Source organism: Peromyscus eremicus, chromosome 7 (genome assembly GCF_949786415.1).
Source record: "Peromyscus eremicus chromosome 7, PerEre_H2_v1, whole genome shotgun sequence".
Taxonomy (NCBI): domain Eukaryota; kingdom Metazoa; phylum Chordata; class Mammalia; order Rodentia; family Cricetidae; genus Peromyscus; species Peromyscus eremicus.
In genome coordinates, this window is record NC_081422.1 from 112,824,878 (window position 1) to 112,837,215 (window position 12,338).

At 50.2% G+C, this 12,338-nt stretch overlaps 1 protein-coding gene across 2 annotated transcripts in view; it reads left to right on the forward strand.

Annotated features, from left to right (window-relative positions):
• Ctdspl (CTD small phosphatase like) overlaps positions 1 to 3,468 on the forward strand; it is a 126,686-nt gene extending 123,218 nt beyond the window's left edge. The window contains exon 8 of one of the 2 annotated variants that reach the window (XM_059268865.1): positions 2,752 to 3,468. In XM_059268865.1, the coding sequence (XP_059124848.1) occupies positions 2,752 to 2,877 (126 nt within the window). In that variant the 3' untranslated portion in view covers positions 2,878 to 3,468. The other variant, XM_059268866.1, reaches the window with a different exon arrangement.
• The last annotated feature ends 8,870 nt before the right edge of the window (positions 3,469 to 12,338 follow it).

Here is a 12,338-nt window from a genome sequence, read left to right on the forward strand (position 1 = left end):
AACACCTGCACAAGGGGGGCTCTGGGATTTTTTTGGTTTTTTGTTTTTTGAGACAAGGTTTCTCTGGAACTCACTCTGTAGACCAGGCTAGCCTTGAACTCACAGAGATCTGCCTGCCTCTGTCTCCCGAGTGCTGGGATTAAAGGCGGGCGACACCACCTGGCACTTTTTTTTTCCCAGATCTTGACTCAGCCACTTAATAATGGCATGACATTGGCTTCATCTTTAGTCTCCCTCCTCATCTGCAAGTGAGACTGACGGACACCACCTCCTGGGATGGTTAAGGACTCGGTGTGCTGATAGGTCAGAAGTGCTCAGAACAGTGCTTAGACCTGGCGAGTGCTCAGCATGCTGCCTCCTTAGCACTGAGTATTGTAATGGAGAGGGCTTTTTCTCTCTGCCACTAACTTCATGGAGCTGGTGCTGCCCTAAGCTTTATGACCTCTCAGACTCAGGAGGTGACCCCTCAACAGAAGTGTATCTTCAATAAAAATGAATAAAGCTCTTTAGAAATGGCTTACCATCAGACTGTCAGCCCTGCCACCTCAGAGGGATGTCTGAGAAGCCCACGTAGGCAGGTTCCCTGTGTACAGCCCCCTGGAGTGTAGCCGCTCTGGTGCCTGCTCACCAGGGCAGCACAGCTCACAGAGCAGGAAAGTGGTGCCCTCCACTACTTGCTGGGCACTTCCAGGAAGAAAAGCCAGGCCCACTGGGGACTGCTGCAGGGTCCCCACACCAGGCCCCGTCCGCATCATTCTCTGGGAAAGACACCTGCTTCCAAGGCTCATCCCAAGCCTTCAATGCAGATTTCCCACGAATAAACCTTTACCGCCCGCCTCCTCCCCGAGACAGGGTTTCTCTGTGTAGCTCTGGCTGTCCTGAAACTTGCTCTGTAGCCCAAGCTGGCCTTGAACTCAGAGATCCTCCTGCCTCTGCCTCCCAGTACTGGGATTAAAGGCGTGTGCCACCACCACTTGGCCATACATCCCTTTTTTAAGTCTAGAATTCTATAGCTCTACTTATTATAAGGGGGGAAACTACATTCAAAGGTAAAAATAAACAGTCAAACTGCCTTACAGTTAAATACATTCATGTTGCCAGGTGTGGTGGTGCACGCCTTTGATCCCAGCACTTGGAAGGCAGATGATCTCCGAGAGTTCGAGGCCAGCCTAGCCCACATAAAGAGCTTCAGGCTAGCCATAGCTACATAATGAGACCATTTAAATAAGTAAATAAGTTTGTGTTAATAAGTCAATCAAATTCCACTGATGCACCTGGCAGTTGTCTTCAGCAGATGCCATGTGTCTCCTGCTGCCATAGCTGCCTTCCACACACTGCACTGCCATTTCCTGTGTTAGCTACTGTAACGCTGTTCACCTTGTCATCTTGATGGACTTTCTTGGATTTGAATTGTTTAGGTCAGGATCTAAGGATGGACCATGCATTGCTTCATTTAATGTGTCTCCGTTCTAAACATTTCTTCTCTCCCCATTGTTTCTTCTCTATCATTTATCCGTGGAAAATTTACTAATTTGTCTTACGGGAATTTTCTATACCCTGGATTTGTCTGGTCATTAGGAATTAATGTTCTCAGGCCACCCTTCCTCCTTCAGGCGAGCAAGTAGACTTTCTATCTGCTATTTGATTAGATCCAGGCTTCCTTTAAATTTTTCTTTTTTAATAGTTTTATTTTTAATTAACTGCGTGTGAGTGAGAATATGCACCTGAGTATAGTACCTGTGGAAGCCGGAGGAGGGCATCAGATCCCCTGGAGCGGCCTGATGTGGGTGCTGTGCTGGGAACTGAACTCAGGTCCTCTGCAAGAGCAGTACACAGTGCTCTTAGACACCAAACCATCTCTCTAACCCCTCTTGTTAATGTTTTAAGAATTTATTTTTATTTACATCTATACGTGTGTGTGCTACATGCTTGCAGTGCCCACAGAAGCCAGAAGGCACAATGGATCTCCTGGAGCTGGAGGTAGAGGTGATCATGAGCCCCCTCATGTGGGTGCTGGGAGCCAAACTCAGTTGTCTTAATAGCGGAGCCGTGTCTCCAGCCCCTTCTCTTTTCTTGTCTAACAAGAAGATGTCATAGGTGGGGCTGTTGACATGGTTCAGTTGATGGAGCATTTAACTAGCATGAGTGAGGCCCTGGGCTCAATCCCAGGACTGCAAGTAAGTAAGTAAATTAATAAATACTTTTTGGTTTCCCCAGATTTCTTTTTGACTCTCTTCTGTGAACTCCTAGCTGCTCTCTACTACTACCGCTCCCTCCTCCTCTACCAAAAGCTAAAAGGAGCCTTCTCTTTGCAGAGTTTCCAAATGCCCTGAAATTCGACATTTCCACATTTACCTGGGTACTGCTAAGCCTGGGCAGGCACTCTTTGCTTCTCTCTGACACACAGCTTGGAGCCGTGACCCTAAGCAGAGCCTGGACTGGCGTGCCCGGATTGGGCTCTGTGGTTGACGGGTACCCTCTGGGAGGCATCTGGGGCTCTGACTGGCTGTGAGCTAATTCAGTGCCATAAAGAGAGCTTTGAAAACGGGCAGGGAGTGTCCATCTTTTCTTCGGCAGGAAAGCTAAAGGGGGCAAACTCTCACACACTGGGGCCCTCTGCCTCACTGAGCCATCTCCCACACCGGTGCCAGCCTGCTTCGGCTCTCGCCCTAACTGGGGAGCGAAGGAAGGATGATGGTGACAGTGTCCCCTGGGTCCCGCTCCACTGCCTCCACACACGCTGTCTTGCAGGTGCCTGTTCAGTCCTGGTTCGATGACATGGCGGACACGGAGCTGCTGGACCTCATCCCGTTCTTCGAGGGCCTGAGCAGGGAGGACGATGTGTACAGCATGCTGCACAGACTGTGCAGCAGGTAGCCCCAGCCTCGGCCCGTCCCCACCGTGCACTCTGGAGGCCCTGGCTCAGGGGACCCTCCTGACCTCAGCTCCCTGGGGGGAGCCTGAGAAGACTCCATGCTCTGGGCCACAGGGTGAATGTCACCATGCCTACCTGTTTTGGTTTTTTTTTTTAAAGAACAGAAACAACTATTTTAAAGAAAAAAAAAAACACTTTTAATAGATTTCATAAAAGGACATGCATTTTACCAGATTCGATTTTCTTAAAACATACCAAAAAGAAAAAAGAAAAAAAACAACAACCTTGGTATCTTCCAGATGTCCTTTCAGCTGTCCTCCCCCTCCAAGAGACAGTCTGTCCCCTTTGCCCAAGTTTGGAGCAGCTGACCCAACTCAGAATCTCTTTCCTACAGGATGAAGTGCCTTTTTGAATGTTATTTTAAGCTGAGAGTTAATTTTTGTATACAACCTCTTTCCAGACATCTTTTAGTCTTTTACTGTCTCAGACACTCTTAAGACAACAAGCAGGACCATTTTATAGAACCTGGTAGCCTGTGTGGCAGGGTGAGGGTATGGCCAGGAGAAAGCGGGTCACAGGCCCCTGCCTCCCAACAGCTGTGGCGTTCGCGGCTCCAGCTCCCTCGGACAGGATGTTTTTCATGCCTTGTCATTGCCCCCACTCATTTCTGGCCAGTCTGGAATGTACCTGCCAATGGCCCGATGCTTTATGAAACAACCGTTTCCTTTTATTATGATCTCTGATGTTGATAAAATTTGTCTTGAAGTTGCATTTCCCCCTTGAACAGTGACAGTTCGTCACATCTGCTTTCCCACGACTGTCACATCTGTCCCTTGCTGTTTTTCTGTTGTTATTGGTTTGAGGAGAATCGTTACAGAAAACCCAAAACCCTTGGATTGTTAAGTCTTTCCTTTCAAAGGCTGGGTACACGTGGAGCTGTTTGGGACTTTGCTGCTACTGTGCTGCCACCAAATGGAACTGACCAGCGGCTGTCACACTGTTCTTTGCCACTGTGCCTATGCTCAGAAAACGCTCACCGCTCAACTGCAGACTTGGACAGGGTCAGAAGCAGGTGTCCCGCCCCATCCAGCATGGCACCAACTTTCTCCCTTCCTTGGCCCTGGTCGCCAATAATGCTCAAGGGCACAAAGATTCAAAACAAAACAAAACAAAACAAAAACAAGGGCCAGAGCACCGCTCAGGTGTGGCGTTCACCTCACACTGCAGTCAACATCAGAGTCTACGGTAGAGCTCTTCAGTCTCGCTTGAGAACCTGTGGCCTCAACCAGCTGCCAACTGACGTGGCCCAAGTCCATCTCAGCCTCTTTGGAAGCACAGCCTCCTCGAGCCAAGGGTTGGAGAAGCCTGTCTAAATGGGAGACGAGTTGCTCCAAACCAGGAAGAAGGGCTCCTCCCTGGAGCCCGGGGGTCTCTCTCCGGCCTGGCCGTTCCCAGTTTGGTGTTTAGCCGTGCTGCGTCGCGCTGCTCCCTAGTCTGAGGAATGAAAAGAGCTCTTTTGTGTTGGCGCCCTTGCCTTAGTCCTCTGTGGGTTGGGCCTCAGCCAGATTTCTGCTGGGAGTTGCTGGTACTAACAAGACTCAAAATCAGGGGTCAAACTTCAAAAAGAAATTTTTTTTTCCTTTTACAAAATAACGAAGCCAGCTACCTGGCCTATCTTCCCACAGTGCTTTGGTCTGGGAAACCACTGTGCATTCAGAACAGAAATACGTAGGGGTCATCAGATCTCCTGACTTTCTGAGTGTTCCAAACCCAGTAATCCCTGTGCCAATTACAATAGAAACTGCCCCCTTGCTAAGCATCACCACAGATAACAGTTCCGTGGCAGATCCGCACACGCCATAAACCCTCATGGAAACCAGTCGTTAACCGATCCCGCTGCCTTAAGTGTCTTGAGTGTCACGGTGTCTGCCGTGGGTTGATTTCCACACAGAACAAGGCCTGGGTGGAAACCTCAGATCGTCACCTGTGCCTCTTGCTGTGTTGTTGGTCTCACGGGCCTTATTTGGAAAGGGGGGCAGAGTGGACTGAAATTCCAGAATATTTCAGGAGAAGCGAGCCTGGAAATAGAGCTGTGCTTCAGACAGGTTCAAGGCCAACTTTGGCCTTAGCATTCTGGAGCTGCGTGTGCACTCAGGACCCAGCTTCCAGGTGGAGAACCCTGTTCTTGCCACCACAAACATGGAATGTCTCGGGTGGGCGGCAGGGCCTCTGAGGGTTCTGAAATCCGCACCTTATTGGACCAAGCTCCGAAATGCCAATTTTTCTTTCTTTAAAAAAAAAAATCTGCTTTATGTACATAATTGAAAAAAATCTATATTTTTTAATCAGTTACTTGTAAATGAAGCAATAGAATTCTAACAAGGCCAAGAAAGGAGATGAATGTGTGAGGTTTATTTTCTTAAGGTAAATACGGGTATTGCTTTTAATTGTTAGTTTATTAAAGTGTGGGCTTGAAAACTTACCAGCCACTTCTGTGTGCCATATCCTTCCCACATTACCAAAACACTCCATCTCCTTAGCCAAAAGAAACGTCTGACCTCCCGGGTTCATGGTCCTCTCAGCTCCAGGTTAGGACCCCTCTCCTAGACAAGTGCTTTTGACATGAAGGTCTGGGGCAGGACGGCTTGGGATGTGGACTCCAGCCTACACCTTTTGCATGACCTCAAGTGGGGGCTTCCTGGGCGCCCCTGACCCCTGATGATGTTAGTGCTCTCTTCCATTTGTTCTGGAATCCTCCGTGTTGGTCTGTGGTTTCATGCACTAGCTGTTTGTAAACAATGCATTTGTATCCTAATAACACCACCTGTCACCCATGGCAGTTGGTGGGGATTCCTTTGACACGGTGCAATGTTGATGAGATGACTTTGTGGACATGAGGATGTCCACATGACACTCACTTGTCATGGTTACAGCATTTGAAGTTGGGGTACGAAATGAAACCTGTAAGTGTGTATAGCCTGGCAGCATTCTACAACCCTGTATTTTGACCGATGGCTTCCTAATAAAATCCAGAAACACACAGCCCTATTGGTCAAACACTCGTGACGTTTGTGCCTCTGCTTCTAATGGTGCTGTGCTGGACAGCTGGCATGCCAGGGCTCGAGAAGAGCGGAGGGTTCCCTACGCAGACTTGCTGGCTGCCTCTGCTCCTGCTCTACTGTAAATCTGACCATGTCCATCCCTCGAGCTGCCCTGAAGATGGATACCCCAGCGGTGGTGTCGGTGTCTGGGGAGTTACGGTTTTCTGCTGGATATTTGAATGTGATGATCCAGCGCTGCTTATGTAGAGTGTGCACGATTCTGGGGGCAAGTATTGTCAATCAGTGATTCCCTCCTGCCGGAAATAAACTCGTGAAACTGCACTGTCTTGTGGTTGACCTGCTTCTCCAGGCCTGTTATGGGGTTTTATTTTTTCCTTCCCCTGTACACCACACCCTGCTGCTTCCCACTTCTACAGAGCAGTGTGGATAGGAGCAGGGCAGCAGGACTCAGGGCCAGAGTTCTTGATCTCCCCCCCCCCCCCCCCCGTAAGCTAGAAAACCATCCTGGCCCTCTTTCCTGAGACAGGCAGGGTGACTCCATCCTCCCAGAAGGACTCCAGCCCTACCAGCAGGCTACCTCATGGTCTTTGGAATTTATGGGAGGGTCCTGGGACCAGTCCCCTGGGATGGAGATAGAGCTCTAAACACCACATCGCCACCACAGGTTCTGGGTACCTGCCCTTCACAGCAGAACTGCCCAGCCAGAGGACAGTCACTTTGAGTTAACCTGGTGCTGACTTCTAGTCTGCCCCCGTCCTGTCTGCTTCCCTCTGCTCCCTAGTCTGCACTTTCACCTCCTCTGCTATTTTATACCTCACATACGCACAGGCTTGTAGCAGCCCTGGGCAAGTGGAGACAGTCATCAGAAGGACACTTGACTGGGACTTGGGCTCCCTGAAATGTGCCCTGTGCTTTTCTAGTTATGACAAGAATGGGAGGGAGGGAGGGAGAAGAGGTAGGAAGGGACAGCCTGGGGACATAGCAGGCTAGCTGGCAGTCGGTTAGCTTATGGACAGGAAGTGCCTGTGGACTGCTGGCAAGGTCCCTGGAGTATCCAGGCATGTTAATTTCCCTTTGCTGGAGATAGCTACAAATCAACAGGATGCTCAAAGCCCAGAACCTCTAACTAGTGAGGCAGGCTAATCCCAGAACAGACTGGCCCCTCAGGTTGTGAGACAAGAGGCATACAGGCCCCCAAGCTTTCCAACCAAACCCCACAGCACAGCTCTAGCTGCAGCCACGCTGAGAATCACCTGAGGTTGAGTGCATTCCTCACCACTGCCTCCCCACCCCACACATCACCTGGAGGCCCTGAAAGGTACCAATTCCTGCCGGGCGGTGGTGGCGCACGCCTTTAATCCCAGCACTTGGGAGGCAGAGGCAGGCGGATCTCTGTGAGTTCGAGGCCAGCCTGGTCTACAGAGTGAGTTCCAGGACAGGCACCAAAACTACACAGAGAAACCCTGTCTCAAGAAAACAAAACAAAACAAAAAAAGGGCACCAGTTCCTGAAGGGTGACAACTCAGTGGGAGACGGGAGATCTTGCTGAATCACTGAAGCCCCAGCACCCACCTAGGATACAAGCTTCTAAAGCAAAAGTGAGTGCCTAAGTTCAGCCCCTACAATGGACATAAACGCCGGGTGTGGTGGTATGTCCTTACAATCCCAGACCTAGAGCAGCAGAGCCCAAGATACCTGGGGCTCACTGGACGTCTAGCCTAGCCTAGCTAATTGGTAAGCTCTAGGCCAATGAGAGACCTTGTCCAAAGGAGGAATACAACATCCTGAGGATAACATTCCAGCCTCCAACATGCATGTGTACACACACACCGATACACACAAAACACAAACATGCTCATCACACCAATACATGCATAGAAGGAAAAGGCTAGACTCCTCAAGGCCACCCTGGCTACTCTGACTCAAACCTCTCAGAATGGAAGCCTTCTTTCAAATACTCCCAGTGATTCGAATGTGCAGCCAGGGCTGGGAACGGCTGACTGGCTACCGAGGACTGGGAAATGTGCCTCCACACTGTTCCACGCCTGGTGCCCACACAGCGCAACTGCCATGAGCAAGGCTTTGGGAGTTGACATACAGCTTTCTTTGGAAAATGCTTCATACATGTTCACTGCTTTAAAAGGAACCTAGAAAAGTACCGAGAGCCCTTCATGGGTGCCGGGCACCTCTCCATGGCCAGAGCAATGGCATCGCTGCTAGAGGAGGATCCTGCTTGAGGGTCTGGAGGGATGGCTCAGCAGTTAAGAGCACTGTTGCTCTTGAGGAGGTAGGACCAGTTCCCAGCCTCCTTATCAGGTTGTTCCCAACCTGTAACTTCAGTTCCAGGGGATCCAATGTCCTCTTCTGGGCTCTGTGGGTACCAGGCACATACATGATACACAGACATATATGCAGGCATTCCCACATACAGATAAAGTAATTTTTTGTAAACTTTGGCTGGGTCAAGTGAATGGGAGCCCAGGTCACCTGCCAGGAGCAGAACACAGCTGTCCACTCTTCTGCACCAAGGGTGGGACAGTGTTCTGCCCCAGCTATGTCCTGACGGACATACTCCCCTCACCAGTATGAGCCAAGCAGCGGAGAGGCAGCTTACATTTGCAGGGCCCGGGATCCATCTGTCCCAAGTACCATAGGGTTCCCCTAACACCCATGGGACTTGACTCCCAGCTAATACCTGCCTTAGGGCCTGAGGCACTTCCATATCCTTGCCTGGCAGCCAGATGTGAGGACCCAGGAGCCCACAGCTGGGCCACAGCTGGGCCAGGGGTCAGAGTGGAAGGGACAAGAATCAGAGTATCTCCAAGCACTCCCAGTTATCAGCAGGAGCAGAGCCAGGTGACTTCCCATGCCTATGTCCTCCCCTGCAGGGGGGATTGCTCACCAGCCTGGGGGAGACCAGGCTGAGCACCTGGGGGCAGCACCTGGGGGAGGCGGGGCCTACAACTGCTCCCTCACCTAGGTCAATATTGGCAGAGAAGGTAGGGCCCTGGGAGATAAGATGGTAAGAACATAGTAGCCCCAAACCCCTGGGAACCCACAGGTTGGGATTGTAGGGCTGCCTGGGCCAGAAGTCAGTGGGATGAGGGACTTACCAGACAGCACAGCCAGGCAAGCCCAGCTCCGTCAGACCCAGACTAACACCTAAGGGTTAGGGTGGGCATGTCCACAGGGGAGGAGGGATGGCCAAGCAGAGGAAATGGGCCATGCTTCCATTCAGAGCACATGCCAGGGCTGGGGATTTAGCTCAGCGGTAGAGCAAGCGCAAGGCCCTGGGTTCAGTCCTCAGCTCTGAAAAAAAAGAAAGAAAGAAACAGAGCACATGCCTGCTTGTACACACACACACACACACACACACACACACACACACACACACACACCATACCCCATAGTACCAGGCACAAGCCACAGCAACACCCAATCTGAGTTAACTGTGATACATCAGCCACCATCCTAGAAGACACAGCTCTAACAGGGCCTTGGCCTCACTGGTCCACATCCCACCGTGGCCTACAAGTCCTGGAGAAGAGCCCGACCAACAGACTTCCAGTTGAGGGCAGGGAACAAGGAATGGAGAGGGCAGGAGGCTGATTCCGTGTGGGCAGTGTTGTTTGGGCTAAGACCTGGATTCAGAAGAGGAGCAGAGACGGGCCCTGGGGAGGCAAGGACACCAGGCCCAGGAGTGGTATGAGGAAACAGAGCAGAATGTGCCGGGTGCCTTCCAGCTACGGGAAAGCCCCGCACAGCTAGAAACCATAACTAGTGGAGGGATGCCAGATGTGCAACTGGAGGGAGGTTCAGGTAACTTGTCCCCATCAGAGGCTGGGGACAGTGGGAAGAGGTTAAGAGGTTGAGGTGAGATGTCTCCCTGTAGCTGATCAAGACCCGAGGGATGGAAGGTTCGATGGTGGAGGGGGTCAGGGGGAAGTGTTAGTGAGTATTTAGAGTTTATAGAGTGGTAGTTCCAGTTTTCATTCTGTGTGTGTGTCTGTGTGTGTCTGTGTCTGTTTGCGGGGAGCAGGAGAGTGTCATGTGCACAGGCACAGTTGCCCTTGGGAGGCCAGAGGCTGGCATCCGATGGCCTCCTCAGTCACATCTCCACCTTCTTTTTTGAGACAGAATCTCTCACCGAAGCTAGAGCTCACCTAGGATCCTGTCTCGGACACCTCACTGCCCCCAGTCTCAGTGCCGGGCTACCGGTGTGTGCCACCACACTCAGCCTTTGCATGGACACTGGGAATCCAAATTTCATTCCTCATGTTTGGGCAATAAGTGTTCTACCCACTGGGCAATCTCCTCAGCCACATAAAGTTTCTGTTTTCAAGTTGGGGAGGTAGAGATGTGTATCGATGATAGTGATGATCAGTGTCCCCATGCCACAGAATTGTACACTTAAAAATGTAGGGTGGCGCACGCCTTTAATCCCAGCACTCAGAAGGCAGAGGTTGGCGGATCTCTGTGAGTTCGAGGCCAGCCTGGTTGACATAGTGAGACTCTGTCTCAAATATAAACAACAACAACAGCAACAAATGATAGTGTGGTAAATATTTTTGTTTTGTTTTATGAGACAGGATCCCCATAACCCACACTGGCCTGGAACTTGCAATTCTTCTGCCTCCACCTCCTTAGGGCTGTGATCATAGGTAGGTAGGTGCCTCTATGCCCTAGGATGGTTTAAAAAAACTTAAAAATAATAAAAATTTTAATGTAATATTTTGTTTAAGATTTCTTTCAAGTACAATGTATTTTGATCATATTCAGCCCCCTCATCCACCTAACTCCTCCCAAGCCCACCGCCACACCCACTGAATCCAACAGGGTGACAGATTTTCCTGTATTCTGTTAGCTTTCTGTATCTGCAGGTTTCACAGCTGTGGATTTGACTAACTTGAATAAAAAGACTTGAGGGAAGGCTGTGATTACTAAACATGTTTAGACTGCTTTTCTTGTCTGTCTCCTGGGTGTGACAACTGTATACAGTGCTACATTGTTTTAAGTATTATAAGTGACCTAGATATGGTTGAAAAAATAGGGAAGGGTGTAGGGCTGTGGGTAAATACTAGCTCATCATCTTGCATGAGGGGCCTAAGCAGCCTTTGATTTTGATATCCATGGGAAGCATAATTAGTCTTCTTACAGATAGCAAGACATGGCTGTATTTTACTGTAACTTCTAAAGCTATGGGAGGGGCCTAGAAGGCGGACACACTGGCACACTCCTATAATCCTATTCTGAGGCTGAAGCAGGATTGTCACAAGTGTGCAGCAGGTCTTTCTTTGGGCCACCAGCTCCCAAATAATGAGACAGAGACTTCTTATTTATTATGAAAGCTTGGCCTTCGCTTAGGCTTGTTCCTAACTAGCTCTTAAAACTTAAATCAACCCATTTATATTAATCTATGTTCCGCCACGTGGCTTGTTACCTCTCCTCCATACTGTCTGTCCAAACACCTCTGAGTCTGGCTGGAGAATTCTGCCTCTCCTTGTGGCAAAGTGTCCCGGCACAGGTGGGTGGGTTCACTCGAATCCATGGAAAGAAGACTCAGAGGCACCTTAAGAATAATTTAGGCCGGGCGGTGGTGGCTAGCCTGGGGTAAATGAAACCCTGTTTTAGAAAAAAATAAAACAAAAGGGAACTGCAAGATGGATGGGTGGTGGGTAAAGATGATTGCTGCTGAGCCTAATAACTTGAGTTTGATCCATGGGACCTATATAATAGAAGGAGGAAATGGCCTCCACAAGTTATCCTCTGGTCTCCATGTACACCCCATGGTGTGTATGTGCACACATATACACACACACACACACACACTACACACACACTGCACACACTACACACACACACACACACACACACACACACACACACACACACACACTGTAATAAGAAATCCAAGTCCCTCTGGCTGCTGTGTGAGAGGGAAGATGTAGGGCCAGGGAGGCCAAGATTCATGTCACCAACTGGTTGAAGCTGGCTTCCAGAGCAGGGCAGTGGCAGGAAGCAATGGGACTCCCCAGTCCAGTAAGGAGGGTGAGTCTGGGTGTAGGAACAGGGGATGGGGGAGACAGTGAGGTGGGGGAGATGCCAGGCATCCCTGGTGCTTTCAACTTTGGGCCTGGAACTTGGAAGAAAAGTAGAAAATTGAGAGGGGCTGAGGCCAGAGCTGTGTGCCTGCTGACTTTTAGAGGCTACAAAGGAGACAGATGGAGAGAGAAGAAGGGGAAGGTGGTGACTGAGCCAGCTGCACTGGCAGCATGGACATGTGGGAACAGAGAGCAGTAGATTGGAAGAAGGAAGTGGGAAGGAGTGGAGACACAAGAACGCAGAAGAGTCAATCAGTCAGCCAGTGCGCAGGACAGTCAGTACACAGGACAGTCAGTGCA